The sequence below is a fragment of the Schistocerca piceifrons genome, chromosome 2 (assembly GCF_021461385.2).
Source record: "Schistocerca piceifrons isolate TAMUIC-IGC-003096 chromosome 2, iqSchPice1.1, whole genome shotgun sequence".
In the NCBI taxonomy this organism is placed as follows: domain Eukaryota; kingdom Metazoa; phylum Arthropoda; class Insecta; order Orthoptera; family Acrididae; genus Schistocerca; species Schistocerca piceifrons.
In genome coordinates this window covers 643,499,576-643,516,979 of record NC_060139.1, presented here as the reverse complement: position 1 = coordinate 643,516,979, position 17,404 = coordinate 643,499,576, and the positions used below count along the sequence as shown (strand labels likewise).

The window sequence follows — 17,404 nt, the reverse complement described above, 5'->3', positions numbered from 1 at the left end:
GTCACGATCCCATAGGTAGGTGTCATTCGATGTCTTGATGCTTGATGAGGTTTAATGTGAGTGGTATGTCCCCTCAGGTGACAAATGTAATTTGATTGGTCATGGTCAGGTAGTTTTGTGGAATTTTGGTCAATGAAATGACCAGGCAACTGAAGTGCTTTGCCACACACCAGTTCCACTAGTGATGAATCCAAGTCAATTCCACATATGGTGTGAAGTTCAAGCACAACCTTTGGTAAGGTGGTTGTTAAACTAGTTTCATGACTTATCAGTGCAGCCTTTAAATAATGGTGAAAACATTTGAGCATACTGATGCTCACTGGGTGATAGCTGGTTGTTCTGTGATGGAGGCCACCACAGAATGTACTAAGTTGAATAAATAACATCAACTTGAATTGCCAGCTGTGGTTCATGTCAGTGTGCAGCAGACAACTGAAGGAAAACTCAGTGTGACACAAAGGCAAAGACCAGGGTTTCCACTAATACATTATCAACTGGCATAGCTTCTGGCCAGTGAGTGAAATAATCACTCACAGTTAATAAATAGCACTCACCATTTTATGATGGAAATGTACATTTTATGTTGACATGCACATGCATGAAGCATGTCATCAATCTGGAACTGGCACATGCACATAATGGGATATTTCGTTACTGTGCTGACACTGAAGGCACACGTAAGTCCACTCATGATGTTGTTTTTGCTTACCAAGCCAAACAACATGTTCTGAAACCAAGGAAGTTGATTATTTGAAACCAGCTTGGCAAAGGCTGTGAAGTATTTCAAAAGCACTTCTGTGGAATGCAGCTGGCAGAAAAAGACAATAGCTTCCACATGAAATTTCACAATATAGCTTCACACCTCAACCAATTGTAACTGAATGGCAGTTAGTGCTTCATTCAATAGCTTCTGGAATTCCTGAACAGATTCTTGTGCCTCTGTGATTGATTTGTAGACAGTAAGAAACTCACAATCATCATAAGTGTTCTGTTTTTGTTGTGAAGGGGAGAGCTTGTGTGAGACGAAGTCCAGCAGATGCCAAGTGCCATCAATTTATTGTTGCAATTATGTGCCAATAGCAGTCTTGCTAGCATTAACAACCAATACAAGAGGTGCATCCAGTGCAGGGTGTGTCAGGAATGCAGCATTTGGTACACTTTGCTTTGCTGGCCCAAAAGCAGAGCTCATTGCACCTGTCCATTGGATCAATGAATTCCCCTTAGTTTTAGGTCCGTTGGTTCATGCAACTTGGCTGAGTGAGGCAGATGGCATCAGTAATAGTTCAGTCTTCACAAGAAATGGTGTATTTATTTGCTGGTTTCTGGCTGTGGAATCTTCACAATGGCTTCTAAGTGGGTGGGTAGTGAAAAAATCTTGCTGATGAAATTAGATGGCCTAAGGAGATATTTGTGGTTTATCAAAAACATACTTGGCATTATTAAATAACACACAGCACTGTTCTAAGTATTTGAAAACTTCAATCAAGTGTTGCTGGTGCTGTTCTGAAGTTGTTGTAAAGACAATAACATCATCTAGGAATGCCAAACAGAATGACAACCATTGCAACATGGATTCAATGAACCTTCACCAAGACTGAATGGACCATATAAACCAAATGTCATGGAGAGACTCTCAAACAAGCTGCATGGGGTGACCATGGCTATTTTCAAAATATCTTCATTGCTTATCGTATCTTAAGTTGCTATAGATGAAGTGTTTGTGACAGAAATTCAGAATGAAGTTGGTGGTCAACAATTGCAGAGTGGATAAATGCACAAGTCTGAGCCAGTGTTGCTAAGAAATTTTTGTCCAGATGCAACTATATCCCACTGACACTGCTGTGTTTGTAGCCACAAGGTAATCTCCAAATTTGAAGTGATACAAACATACAGTAGGTGGCTGTTCTGTGCTATCCAGGGTTGATGAGTTCAGCTTGATATGCCTTTGTGAACTTCTGAAATAATGTCATCTGTCATTTCTGGATTTGTGATGAAGCAACAGTTTGCTTTTCTGTTTGGTCAGAGCATCAACTTTGTCTGACTAGCGATTGTAATTATGTGTGTCACTGCCGGTAATGAAACACTGTTTTGTGGCACTGCTACTGCATTCACTGATGGAGGAATTATTGTATAATGAATTCTGTTAGTCAGATCTGCATCAGTGTCCAATGGTATTTCCATCTGACATGTTATTACAGCTTTAACCTAGGCTGGAAGATGGCTACTCCACAGCATACATAGCAAGGTGTTGGATACAGTTCCTGCCTCACCCTTGCCGCAAAGGTGTGTCAGATATTGTGATGACTTCCTGTCTTCAATATCTCTCAGTGATAGAACTTGACACACATGCTCTTCTTGTGAGATGAAAATTTTTTGTCAGTTCTCTCCTGAGTTCATGATGAGGATCTCGTGCAGGAAGAGCAGTAATTATATCTTCTATTTCAGCTGCATAAAGATGGTTCAGGCAACTGTCCATCAGAGCAAATTTGGTTGAATTGGTAGTTATACCTGCATAATGGAACCTTGCTTCTATCTGTGCAAATTAGAGTATTGGATTGTGAGACCAGAATGGAGATATTATCATGGAAATCAAGATACCGATGATCCTTCAGTGGATGCTGATTCTTGGATTTTCATGAAAAAATTCTTTGTCCATCCTTGAGAATTTATACTGCTTTTTCTGGTATTTGTAGGCTGTTCTCGCCAGGTAAAATCACATTGGGATCGCCAATGTCAGTGTGGCTAAGTGTTAACCATTCAAACAAATTACATTTTCTTGTTCAAGCATCTCAACCAAAATAGCACATAAAATATGAACACTCATGTACCATAAATACATCACAGAAGAAGATATGCTGTAACATTTGAGACTGGTTTTCTGCATTAGATTACCACTACTTGAGATCTGTTGGAAGTTCTAACACTCTGCCACTTCCATGGAACATTGCAAGAAACACTGAGAACAAATCAACTGCCAGTACTGAACAAGAGCACATATAACAGCTGGTGTGTGAGCTCTTTGACAGATGTGATAAACACTGTAATCAACAATCTTGATTTTTACACTTACAGTCACTGTCCTGCACCTGTCTCACCCCTTCCCTGCTTTCACTACAGTACACACATATCTTATTTCCTGCCAGCCCATCTACAAGTCCTTTCCTCTTCTATACTTCTTTCCTCTCTCCTCTCTCTTCTTCCCTCCTCCTTCTTCCCCCACTCCATCCTCTCACCCTCTAGCTCAGCCACTCAAAGCAGCACCTAGCAGCCTGACCTGTCCTGTCCTAACCACATCCTTGCATGCTTTGAAGGTAGCACCTTCCCCCACCATTGCCCTGCTATCCCTTCCTTTCTTATTCATGCATATTCCTTACCCCCACCACATACCCCAGCTAGATTGCTGCTCAGATCAGATGTAGCCATAATTGAGTCTTTGCACCCAGAGACGGTGGCTATGTGTATGTGAGTTGTTGTTGTGTGAATATGTGAGAGTTCTACTTCTGACAAGGACTTTGTCTCAAAGTTTTTAAATATTTCTAGTATTTTGTATTGTGTCTGTCTGCAACTCAGTGCCTTCTCTATGTGATGGACAGCAATCTATCCTTTTCAAGACAGAACATTAAGAAACAAAAACTTCTCATTGTCATTTTTGTCTCTCCTGATCTGGGATGTTTTGTAACATGCCATACTATGTTTTTCATATCTCCTTTCATGCTTCCTTATGTTCCTTTCTTTGTACTGTTGTGGTAAGAACTTTGAGTCCTTGAATCTTTAATATCATGTAAACAGCAATAAATACTGTACACTCTCTTTTTTACACAATTCAGTTAAATATTTGCAAAAAAACTTACCTATCAGAACTACAAGTGTAACGAAAATAAAAATAAAGTTACAAAATTTTGTTCCCATGATTCACTATGCATTAATAACTACTTTAGAAAAGCTAATCAGGCTCACTTTGCTTTTGTTTTTAGTGCCTGCCACATTTTCCTCTCCGGTGCAGAATGTGACAGTGGTTAAAGCTGGTGTTGCCACATTGGATTGTGTTGCAAAGGGAGACAAACCAATTTCTATTAACTGGTTTTTACAAGGACAGCCATTTGATCCAGCACAACACCCTAGAGCAGAAGTAAGTGAAGAGAGTCTGGAATTCGGAGTCCATTCAAGGCTCCTAATAAAGAATGTCAACAGAGATGATTCCTCCTCTTTCATATGTCAAGCTACAAACCACTTTGGAAGTGACCGTTCTGACTTCCATCTCATAGTCCAGGAAACTCCAGGGCCTCCCACTAACATGCATGTGACTGGTCACACGAGCAGATCTGTTAACCTCACGTGGGACCATTCATATGATGGAAACAGCCCTGTATCTGTATACATTATACAGTATAAAAGCACAATGGGTAAGTGTGGAAATGATTTTTGTTTTAACGTAGATGCTGTATAAAACCCTAAAATTATTTTTATCACCAATAAATCTGATATACAAACAACTTTCTTCTTTTTTTTTATTGGTGACTTCAAATTTTATGGAGAAATAATGCTTTCCATTTGGCATTTGGTTATAAATATATAACAAGAGGGGTGTAGTCTCTTTCAAAATCATATTCCTTACTTTTATGAAGATTTTTCCCAGTTGTTAGCAAATTAGAATTTCATGTCAGAGGAATTGCATACGTGCCTGTTTAGCAGTAGAGGATCTGCAGAACTTGATGAAACAGAGGAGTGTTAGCAGTAAATGAAAACTTTACTAGGTGTAGATAGTTCAGTGATACAACACTGTCCATGAAAGTCTGCAATATGTCTTCAGCTCAAACTTTAGTCCATTAAAATTTTCTTAACACTCCACATTAACTTTAAGTTTGTATATTACAACTCTTGTCAATTTTTAACATTTTTATGTACAAGCTTTGAACAACCAACCAGCCTCTAAATCAAAAGAATGAAAAAACATCTCTCATGCCTGAAAAAAAAAAAAAAAAAAAAAAAAAGCTTTTGTTTATATTTTCCCTATTCAGCCACATGATCCAGAACATCCACATTGGAATGCACTACTGTCCTGCAGATAGTCCTTATCAGTAATAAAATAAGGAGCATTCAGACAAAAAGGTACTAAACATCATAACAATCAAACCAGTTTAAATTGTTTGTGGTGCTTTGCGATAGCTTAGTGAGACATTTAGGGAAGCAATTTTAGTGTCCAGCATGCTTTTGTGCATGCATGGGCACATGATGCAGGAGAGTGTGTTTGGTCCATTTGATTTGGCATTGTGTCTGAGGATATCATGGCATTCACACTGCAAAATTTGATGACAGCAGCAATGTTGTTAGATTTCTGACCTTGTTAATTGGTCTTGTCTTGAGGACGTTTCCAGAAGAATGATGAAAACTGGTTATTTGAAGATACAAATCTGTTCAAGCAGAACTGCAGTTAACTGCATTTCCAAGAACATAATCAGTTTTGTGGTGAGCTAAGGTGTCTAAAAATTTAAATCATCAATTTTTTCCCATTTACATATTGAATTTCACATTTCTTTGAACAGAGCTGAGATGATCTGAGATATATGCTACATTACCACCACCTGCTTCATAACACATTGGCCCACTGTTGGAACACAATACAGCAGTGGTTCAGCATGATATGGATTCAAAAAGTCCTTGGTAGAATGAATTTTCACTCTGCAGTGGAGTGTACACTGATTTGGAACTTTCTGACATATTAAAATAGTGTGCTGGATTGGGGTTCAAACCAGTGACCTTTGCCTTTTGCAGGCAAGTGCTCCATCGACTGAACTATCCAAGCACAACCCATGACCTATCCTCACAGCTTTAATTTTATCAGTACCTCATCTTCTACAATCCCCTAGGCAATGACTAAGACATGTCTCCACAGTATCCTTTCTTCCAGCAGCACTAGTGCTGGACGGTATGCAGGAGAACTTCTGTGAAGTTTGGAAGGTAGGAAATGAGGTACTGGGGCGGAATTAAAGCTTAGAGTGTGGGTCTTGAGTCAGTTGAGGCAGTTGGTTGAACACTTGTCAGTGAAAGGCAGAGGTCCCAAGTTCAAGTCCCATTCTGGCACGCAGTTTTAATCTGCCAGGAACTTTCAAATACTTATTATTTTTCCAGGAGTATGTGGCACCACATGCTACACACGGGTCATGCAATTCCCACAGATTACAGCACGATTTGTGAATGCAAGCTGATGCTTGATAGTCCCATATGTGATCGATTGTGTTCAAATGAGATTAATTTGGCAGCCAAGGCATCAACATAAGTTCACTGTCATGCTCCTCAAGTATTGTAGCAGATTCTAGCCTTGTGAAATTAACAGCTGTCCTGCTGGTAGATGCTACTACTGTCAGAGAAGACCTCAACCATAAAAGGACACATGTGATTGCAACTTAACTTTCCGTATCTGTTACTCAGTCCCTAAACAAGTAATACTCAATTATGACAGGACAAAATGTTATAGCTAAGGTGAGCAATGCATAGTCTAAAACTTTTGCATGGTCTGCTGAAGCCCTTAGGGGGTGACCATGCACTACTGCATTTAAGACCAAAAACTAAAACAGTTAAGCTTCTTCAAACAGTTTACTAGTACAGACAAACTATCAAAAAAGTAATAAATAAATAATTGAGATAAAAGATGAAATATTTAAGTAAGATCATGTAGGAAAATGATGTTGCTTAAACTGCATTGTTTGGAATTCAAACCAAATGTTTAATACAAATGATCACACAGACATATGTGTATGATGACCTCGCATAAATTCAATAAATCAATTGAACAATATTTAAACTAAACAATTGAAAGTTCAGGTTGGAATATCAACACTGTTATGAAAAGGATAGATTGTTAGTCACCATAAAGATGACATGTTGGGTTGCAGACAAGCACAACAAAAAGACTGTTACACACTGAGCTTCCGGCCAATGCCATATTCTGAAAAGAAAGGAAGTCATACACAGATTCCCATTAGCAGACACATCTCTCACACACATGATCACTATCTTCAGTTGCTCTGGCCAGATTACAATAGTCATATTGACCAAAAGTAGCAATGCACCTAACAAGTTCATCACACAGTTTGAAGTAATGCAGCAAAATGTTAAAGTTCACAGCTGCTTAAAAAGAGTTAAATAGAATAAAAATTATGTGGTCACAAAAGAAATAATAACAGAAATCCACTTAAAAAACTCGAAGTTCCATAATATTACCAGGTGTTCATGCTTACAACCACAAATTATTCTTAATCTCATGATTGTTGTCTTAAGCCCTCCAGCAGTGTGGCCATCTGAACATCACCAATCTTAACTCTGCTGAAACCAATCAAAAGATCTTACCATACTGCCCGGCACCAACCAAAATACCTCAAGCTCATTTCTGCAGGCATCTTTATGTATCAATCATGAGCCGATTATTCCTGACCCCACCGACACCCCGCACCCCTACCTTCTACCTTCTTCCTAAAATTCACAAATTCATCCCGGCCGCCCCATTGTAGCTGGTTACCAAGCCCCCACAGAACGTATCTCTGCCTACGTAGATCAACACCTTCAACCCATTACGTGCAGTCTCCCATCCTTCATCAAAGACACCAACCACTTTCTCGAACGCCTGGAATCCTTACCCAATCCGTTACCCCCAGAAACCATCCTTGTAACCATTGATGCCACTTCCTTATACACAAATATCCCGCACATCCAGGGCCTCGCTGCGATGGAGCACTTCCTTTCACGCCGACCACCTGCCACCCTACCTAAAACCTCTTTCCTCATTACCTTAGCCAGCCTCATCCTGACCCACAACTTCTTCACTTTTGAAGGCCAGACATACCAACAATTAAAGGGAACAGCTATGGGTACCAGGATGGCCCCTTCGTACGCCAACCTATTCATGGGTCACTTAGAGGAAGCCTTCTTGGTTACCCAGGCCTACCAACCCAAAGTTTGGTATAGATTTATTGATGACATCTTCATGATCTGGACTCACAGTGAAGAAGAACTCCAGAATTTCCTCTCCAACCTCAACTCCTTTGGTTCCATCAGATTCACCTGGTCCTACTCCAAATCCCATGCCACTTTCCTTGATGTTGACCTCCACCTGTCCAATGGCCAGCTTCACACGTCTGTCCACATCAAACCCACCAACAAGCAACAGTACCTCCATTACGACAGCTGCCACCCATTCCACATCAAACGGTCCCTTCCCTACAGCCTAGGTCTTCGTGGCAAACGAATCTGCTCCAGTCCGGAATCCCTGAAGCATTACACCAACAACCTGAAAACAGCTTTCACATACCGCAACTACCCTCCCGACCTGGTACTGAAGCAAATAACCAGAGCCACTTCCTCATCCTCTCAAACCCAGAACCTCCCACAGAAGAACCACAAAAGTGCCACACTTATAACAGGATACTTTCCGGGACTGGATCAGATTCTGAATGTGGCTCTCCAGCAGGGATACGACTTCCTCAAATCCTGCCCTGAAATGAGATCCATCCTTCATGAAATCCTCCCCACTCCACCAAGAGTGTCTTTCCGCCGTCCACCTAACCTTCGTAACCTCTTAGAGCATCCCTATGAAATCCCCAAACCACCTTCCCTACCCTCTGGCTCCTACCCTTGTAACCGCCCCTGGTGTAAAACCTGTCCCATGCACCCTCCCACCACCACCTACTCCAGTCCTGTAACCCGGAAGGTGTACACGATCAAAGGCAGAGCCATGTGTGGAAGCACCCACGTGATCTACCAACTGACCTGCCTACACTGTGACGCATTCTATGTGGGAATGACCAGCAACAAACCGTCCATTCGCATGAATGGACACAGGCAGACAGTGTTTGTTGGTAATGAGGATCACCCTGTGGCTAAACATGCCTTGGTGCACGGCCAGCACATCTTGGCACAGTGTTACGCCGTCCGGGTTATCTGGATACTTCCCACTAACACCAACCTATCCGAACTCCGGAGATGGGAACTTGCTCTTCAATATATCCTCTCTTCCCGTTATCCACCAGGCCTCAATCTCCGCTAATTTCAAGTTGCCGCCACTCATACCTCACCTGTCATTCAACAACATCTTTGCCTCTGCACTTCTGCCTTGACTGATATCTCTGCCCAAACTCTTTGTCTTTATATATGTCTGCTTGTGTCTGTATATGTGTGGATGGATATGTGTGTGTGAGCGAGTGTATACCCGTCCTTTTTTCCCCCTAAGGTAAGTCTTTCCGCTCCCGGGATTGGAATGACTCCTTACCCTCTCCCTTAAAACTCACATCCTTTCGTCTTTCCCTCTCCTTCCCTCTTTCCTGATGAGGCAACAGTTTGTTGCAAAAGCTTGAATTTGGTGTGTATGTTTGTTCGTGTTTGTTTGTGTGTCTGTCGACCTGCCAGCACTTTCATTTGGTAAGTCACATCAGAAAGACTTACCTTAGGGGGAAAAAAGGACAGGTATACACTCGCACACACACACATATCCATCCACACATATACAGACACCAGCAGACATATATGATATATGTCTGCTTGTGTCTGTATATGTTCGGATGGATATGTGTGTGTGTGTGTCCGGGGCACCCGACAGGCGAAGACGACATATGGTTCGGAGCGGGCAAGAGTTCCATGTCGGAGGACAACTGGTCACGGGAAGCGATCAGTGCGTGACCCAGGGAGGCGCCCGGCAGTTGCAGCGAGCCAGTAGATGGTTTCCCAGGGCACTGACCGGACGGCACCGTTGCTGAAAGCAGACGGTGAGCGGCAGATCCCGTGTGACAACAGAGGTGCAGCTGGTTGAGATGCCAGCGCACCTCACCAGAGGCCCCCAAAACCAGATACATAGCGCGTCCGAGGCAGCGAAGAATGCACCCTTTGAGCCAACGCCGTGAACCTCAGTAGTGGCGGTAGTAGACAACGTCGCCTGGGACAAAAGCAGGTGTCTGCCGCTGCACAGGAACCTGATGCGGCAGATGTAGCAAAGACATCAAGGTTTGATTAGGGTGACCGTGGAGCAACTCAGCCAGTGAGCGACCATCTCTGGGCTGAGAGCGATATGAGGACAAAAAGAGCAATACCGTGTTTTCCTGAGAATGCGACTCTTTCAACTTCAACATCTGTGACTTGAAAGTCCTGACCAATCGTTCAGCACCACCGTTTGACTGTGGCGAAAATGGAGCGGACGTCAGATGTTGAATACCATTGGCCTTGCAGAATGACTGAAATTCTGCGGACATGAATTGTGGGCCATTGTTGGAAACAATAGTCTGTGGAAGACCTTCAATGCAAAAGATAGCAGATAACACTTGGACGGTGGCAGATGATATCATGGAAGACATCCGGACAACAAAAAGAAAATTACTGAATGAATCTACCACAACCAACCATCGAGCATTCCGGAATGGACCAGCAAAATCGATGTGTAAGCATTGCCAAGGGGAAGTGGCTTTTGGCCATGCAAAGAATTTCCGCCATGCAAAAAATCGGCGAACCAACGGGTCCCCTATCCATGACTTTGACAAGGGCCATTGCACAGCAACAAAATGCAGAATGGTAGCAAGGACAGGGATGGCAGCTGTGGCTGTAGGTACACAATAAAAATCAATCGGAAAAGATTCGACCATGTCATTGGTTTCTGCATCAATGAACATGCAAGCAAGTTCGGAGGAAACGAATGTCCTATCCTCAGCAACAGGCAAGCAGGACAATGCATTGGCGTTTCCATGCTTAGCAGTGGACCGATACAAGATATCATAGTGGTACTGCGAGAGGAAAATAGACCAGTGAATGAATTTCTGTGCTGTACGTGGAGGTACAGACTTGGTCAGATGAAAAAGCGATGTCAAAGGTTTGTGGTCTGAGATTATGGTAAAGTGACGACCATACAAGAAATCATGAAACTTTGTAACACCAAATACGAGAGCCAATGCTTCTTTCTCGATCTGTGAATAATTTCTTTGTGCAGACGAGAGCAATTTGGACACAAAGGCAATAATAGAGTGATCGTGCGATCCATCTTTGTGCGCAAGCACAGCACCGATCCCAAAATCCGATGCATCCACCATCAACAAAAGGGGCTTCTGGGGATCGAATGGTGTAAGGCAAGTATTGGAAAACAACGCCGATTTCAACTGGCGAAAAGCGCATTCGCATTCCGTCGTCCAGACGAATGGAACACCTTTACGGCGTAAGCGATGAAGCAGAGTTTAAATGGAAGAGGCATGTGGCACATATCTGTTATAGTAATTTTTTCCCAGCACACTCTGTAGCTGCTTCAAATTCTGCGGCGAAGGCAAGTCTTGTATGGCACGAAGGTGCGTGGGACTGGGATGTATGCCTTGGGCATTGAGTACATGTCCCAGGTATGGCAAATCATGAGCAAAAAACACACATTTGTCCTTCCGCAAACGAAGACCATTTTGTCGCAAGACCTGAAATAATGTTCTGAGATTGGCCAAATGTTCTTCTTCCATCTATCCGGAGATCACAATATTGTCCAGATAATTTGCTACAGTAGGGACCGACGCACAAACAGTTTGTAGATATTGCTGAAACAATGCAGGGGCAGATGCACACCCGAATGGCAGTCGTTTGAATTGATACAACCCAAAATGCATGTTAACCACCAAAATGCGCTGGGATTCTTCGTCCACCGGTATTTGCAAGTACGCATCTGCGAGGCCCAACTTCGAAAAATATTTACCCGGGCACAGTTTGTCAAAAAGATCTTCCGGGCGGGGTAAAGGCAAAGTTGCAATCACTAGTTGTGGATTCACTGTTGCCTTGAAGTCCACATAAAGTCTCAGTTTTCCCGAAGATTTTGGCAAAATTACTAAGGGTGATGCCCAGAGAGAAGCCTGCACACATTCAATTACACCTTGTGATTCCAAATCGTGTAATGTTTTTGCGACCTCATCACGCAATGCGTGGGGAACATTGTGCACTCTGAAAAATTTCGGTTGCGCGTTTACTTTCAGTTCCAAATGTGGTTTATAGTTCTTAGCGCAACTGAGGCCCGGTGCAAAAATGTCTGCAAATTCTTCACATAGACGAGAAACACTGTCTGAAGTCACAGTCTGGTTCACTGACAGGACCTGATCTACTATAGACAAGTTAAACAACTGAAATAAATCGAAACCAAACAAGTTCGCTGCAGAAGAAGAACGAATGACGTAAAATGACACAAGTTTTTTTTGTCCTTTGTATGTTGCAAGAAGGCTGCACTGTCCTAACACAGGGATATCTTGACCTGAAAAACTAGTTGACTTAACATTTGTGGTATGCAATGGAGGTGTGCCCAGCTGTTTGTACGTGTCTTGATTGATCAGTGAAACTGCAGCTCCTGTATCGAGCTGGAATGGTATCACTTTGTCGTTAATGTCCAAGTCCACTTTAGATCACAGTTAATTTACTGAAATAGATTCATTAGTGCCTTGGCTTCCTGCAGCTCTATCAGACAATGCTGGACCCAAGGAGCATGTTAAATTATCAAAAATCATGCCATGAGAAGTCTACCTCAGAATATTGCTTCTTCCCAGTTGCTACTTTTCATTGTTCCTATCTGAGACAGTAGTGTGTTTTGAGTCATTGTCAGTATAATATGTCAGCTAGCAGTGAATTGCCTTCCATATTCCAACAAATCTGACCTATAGCAGTTTTCATTTGGAGAATGGTAAAACTCTTTGAAAAAAAAAAACATTCTAAACCAGCTTATGTTAAGTAATGAAATACACTCCTGGAAATTGAAATAAGAACACCGTGAATTCATTGTCCCAGGAAGGGGAAACTTTATTGACACATTCCTGGGGTCACATACATCACATGATCACACTGACAGAACCACAGGCACATAGACACAGGCAACAGAGCATGCACAATGTCGGCACTAGTACAGTGTATATCCACCTTTCGCAGCATTGCAGGCTGCTATTCTCCCATGGAGACGATCGTAGAGATGCTGGATGTAGTCCTGTGGAACGGCTTGCCATGCCATTTCCACCTGGCGCCTCAGTTGGACCAGCATTCGTGCTGGACGTGCAGACCGCGTGAGACGACGCTTCATCCAGTCCCAAACATGCTCAATGGGGGACAGATCCGGAGATCTTCCTGGCCAGGGTAGTTGACTTACACCTTCTAGAGCATGTTGGGTGGCACGGGATACATGCGGACGTGCATTGTCCTGTTGGAACAGCAAGTTCCCTTGCCGGTCTAGGAATGGTAGAACGATGGGTTCGATGACGGTTTGGATGTACCGTGCACTATTCAGTGTCCCCTCAACGATCACCAGTGGTGTACGGCCAGTGTAGGAGATCGCTCCCCACACCATGATGCCGGGTGTTGGCCCTGTGTGCCTCGGTCGTATGCAGTCCTGATTGTGGCGCTCACCTGCACGGCGCCAAACACGCATACGACCATCATTGGCACCAAGGCAGAAGCGACTCTCATCGCTGAAGACGACACGTCTCCATTCGTCCCTCCATTCATGCCTGTCGCGACACCACTGGAGGCGGGCTGCACGATGTTGGGGCGTGAGCGGAAGACGGCCTAACGGTGTGCGGGACCATAGCCCAGCTTCATGGAGACGGTTGCGAATGGTCCTCGCCGATACCCCAGGAGCAACAGTGTCCCTAATTTGCTGGGAAGTGGCGGTGCGGTCCCCTACGGCACTGCGTAGGATCCTACGGTCTTGGCGTGCATCCGTGCGTCGCTGCGGTCCGGTCCCAGGTCGACGGGCACGTGCACCTTCCGCCGACCACTGGCGACAACATCGATGTACTGTGGAGACCTCACGCCCCACGTGTTGAGCAATTTGGCGGTACGTCCACCCGGCCTCCCGCATGCCCACTATACGCCCTCGCTCAAAGTCCGTCAACTGCACATACGGTTCACATCCACGCTGTCGCGGCATGCTACCAGTGTTAAAGACTGCGATGGAGCTCCGTATGCCACGGCAAACTGGCTGACACTGACGGCGGCGGTGCACAAATGCTGCGCAGCTAGCGCCATTCGACGGCCAACACCGTGGTTCCTGGTGTGTCCGCTGTGCCGTGCGTGTGATCATTGCTTGTACAGCCCTCTCGCAGTGTCCAGAGCAAGTATGGTGGGTCTGACACACCGGTGTCAATGTGTTCTTTTTTCCATTTCCAGGAGTGTATGTTTATTGCATCAAAAGGAAAGCTCAGTTGAGAAAACTATATATTTATGAGATAACAAAATTTTCAGAATGAATCTTTCTCTGTGCAGTGAAGTGTGTGCTGTTTTGAAGTTTCCCTGGACGATTAAAGCTGCGTGCTGGTCTGAAACTCAAATTTTACACACAGTGCTCTTATCAACTTATACACTTAGCTACACAGTGAAAATTCATTCCATGCTGTGATTGAGCCATTTTCACCACAGCTAGTCCCTCGAGGTGTACAGGAGAACTTGTGTGAAGTTTGAGAGCTAGGGAAGAGGTACCTAGAGAAATAAAGTTGTGAGGCTGGATTTGTGAGTTTTAACTGGATTGCTCATGGCCCATGAAAGGCAAAAGTTCCAGGTTCAAATCCCAGTGTAGGTCTTAGTTTTAATCTGCCAGAAAGTTTCAAACTCTGCTGCAGAGTGAAAATTTTATCTTAATGCTTGTGATCTTTCTGTTCTTCAAATGTAATGTACACACCTGTCTCCATGAACCATCTGGTTTAGACCAGTTTGTCTTGCATTAAAACATAATAATGCATTTGACAGATTTTGCTCAATGCTTTAAAGATTACTTCCTTTAGATATGACAGCCGGATTACCTACATGAACTAAATTTTGAACTTCTTCAAGTAAAGGCTGATCATTTTGTAAAGATATTTAATAGAGTTAGTTGAGTAAAATTCCCTGCGGTGACACATTTCTCTGCCTTCTCTACTTGCTCTTGTGCAGACTCTGGGAAGGTTCTTGATGTTCAGGTTGAAACTGAAGTCATTTGTGATGTTTTAGGCCTTCCAGAAAAAGAGATGGTCGATTGTGTCAATGGAGATTAAGAATAGGTACATACATGCAATTGTCAACAAATACAAAACCTTTGTAAACAATATGACACCTGAAACTAAAAACCATACACTATTGTTTAATCAGGATAAAGAAAAGTTAATCTCTGCCATCACTGCTGATTAATCTGTATACTGAAAAATCAAAAATGTTAGGAAGACCTCTTAACTGGAATACTAATGCATGTGGAACAGGTCCAAATACTGTGGTTTCAGGTAACTTACAGTGAGAAAGATGAACTCAGAAAAGCCATTACCATGCAGTTTCATTTTAAGTAGAAACAGAATATATACTGTGAAGAGCAATAAAAATTCTAATAAAATCAAACTTGGGAATGTATGGTCAAACAAGTAAAGAATCCAAAATGAACAAAATTATCGATGTAAGATGAGGGTGCAGAGAACAGATGGTCACTAGTGAAAAATATGTCACTAGCCAATGACAGTGCACATTTGGCTCATAGTACAGCATGGCAGTTAAAGAATGGAATAAAACAAATACAGTTTTGGATTTAATGCTACAAAAATGTGTTAGAGATCAAGTAGGCAGAAAAAAGTACAAAATAAAGAGGAGTAGGTTGCATTAGTTCATTTCTTTTGAGGAGTCTGCTGTATCTGTGTTGGAGGTGAAAGCGTATTCAATTCCTTTTCTATAGCATCCAAAATTTTCTGCTAACACAACAAGCATGTTATATTTTTAGAAAATCTAGCAAGTATACTTATATAGCTCATTACTGTGCAAGCTCCCAATTGTGCTATTTCCTGCTACTCATTTGCTAGCTTTTCTTTCAAAGTAATTGCAGAAAATGAAATAGAAGGCAGTGCAAGACAGGAAGCAGCTGTGGGTATTGAGAGCATTCTGGGTGGCACAACTATGAAAATTCTTTATGTATGTTTCTTCAAAAAATGTTACTTAATAGTCAGTCTCCAGCTCTACTCTTGAAATAACTTTCAGCTAGTTCAAACCATGGATATTTCTTATGGATTCAACTACAGGGAACTGTTTAGAGTGGAGACTTAATTTACAAAATTCAAATTATACATTTTTTAATATTGGTGTTATCCAGTATTATCTCGTTTCTTCACTGGTAAGTCTCTCCATTTTTTATTCCAAGTTTCCCCTTAGGCTGTCAGTGAGGTGTTGGTAGCCCTGAACCACACTTGCTGTGAATGTAAGGGCATCTGCTGATGAACTCCACCTGATGCATGCCACCTGAGGAGTGCCACAAACAAATAATACAATACAAAACAAATATCTGAATTAACACAAAATATCACACACATGAAACTGATTCTCTTGTGCAGTATTTAAACCTCATAACCACTATTAATTACAAATGCCCTTGCTCATTTATAGATGACAAAGGTACAGAAAATGTTGCACCTGTGATGCTTATGTAAAAAGTCCCAAATTTAATCCAGTAAAAATTTTGTACCCTCACACATTCGTATATTGTTCTGATATGAAACCTGTTTCATTTCTGATCAAAAACTGGCTTCTATGTTTCACTGTGCTATGGCTCAACCTATACTTTGGTGCAGTTGTTTTAAAGGAGTGTCATGACTCAAGCTGTGCTTCAGCTGGTTATCAATGAGTTAATGTCAAACTGAAAGAAGGGGTGATATGAAACAGGCTTGATACCAAGGGTATGTGTAAGAGTGGTGTGTGTAGCGGAGATTATCAAGAAGAATGGATATGTTACTTGTGCAGAGGTTAGAAAAGGACAGGAAAAAATAGAGCAAAATACAAAGTCAGTCAAAAGATTGATATTTGTCAAACTAAACACATCATTGTGAATCGGACCACAATCAGTTGCAGTTTTTTATGTACTTGTTTCATAATTGTTTATTTTTACAAATAAAATAAATTACTATATAGCAGAGTATAATAGAATAATGCTTGAAACTTGATATTTCATAGCATCTTCATGGCAAAAGAATGTGCAGCAAATCATAGTGGATGGAGAACAGACAAGTGCCAGTATTAATGATCTGCTCCCTGCTCATACATATCACTTGCGTGTACTGGCTAGAAATTCACTTGGTGTGTCAAATGGTAGTAGCATAATCACCATAACAACTGCAGAAGAAGTTCCTGGTGGACCACCACGTGATATCCAGGTGCAGGCTAGGAACTCAGAAACACTCCTTGTTACCTGGAAGGTGAGTAGCCTTTGAGTCCTGTGATAGTTACAAATAAGATGGTATAAATGTCTATACAGTCAGATGAAATAAACAGAAAGTAAACATACAGCAATGCTAGGACTGTTTCTGAAAACTATTTATGAATGTGTTGAACCACACTTGAACAGCTGTCGTGGTATTGTTGATTAGAGACAAAATTTTTCTTTGAATTTGTCAGTTCTTGTGATGTCTTGATAATGTACCCTTAT

At 42.3% G+C, this 17,404-nt stretch overlaps 2 protein-coding genes across 2 annotated transcripts in view; both read left to right on the top strand.

The window, feature by feature from the left end:
* The window catches only part of LOC124775688 (Down syndrome cell adhesion molecule-like), a 195,830-nt gene extending 180,825 nt beyond the window's left edge, over positions 1-15,005 (top strand). Inside the window, exons 10-11 of the mRNA XM_047250517.1 lie at positions 3,975-4,403; positions 14,905-15,005. Of these exons, the coding sequence (XP_047106473.1) occupies positions 3,975-4,403; positions 14,905-15,005 (530 nt within the window). The remainder of the gene's footprint in view (positions 1-3,974; positions 4,404-14,904) is intronic.
* A 155-nt stretch (positions 15,006-15,160) lies between these two features.
* The window catches only part of LOC124775687 (Down syndrome cell adhesion molecule-like protein Dscam2), a 194,666-nt gene continuing 192,422 nt past the window's right edge, over positions 15,161-17,404 (top strand). The window contains exons 1-4 of the mRNA XM_047250516.1: positions 15,161-15,227; positions 15,815-15,919; positions 16,079-16,099; positions 16,933-17,174. Of these exons, the coding sequence (XP_047106472.1) occupies positions 15,161-15,227; positions 15,815-15,919; positions 16,079-16,099; positions 16,933-17,174 (435 nt within the window). The remainder of the gene's footprint in view (positions 15,228-15,814; positions 15,920-16,078; positions 16,100-16,932; positions 17,175-17,404) is intronic.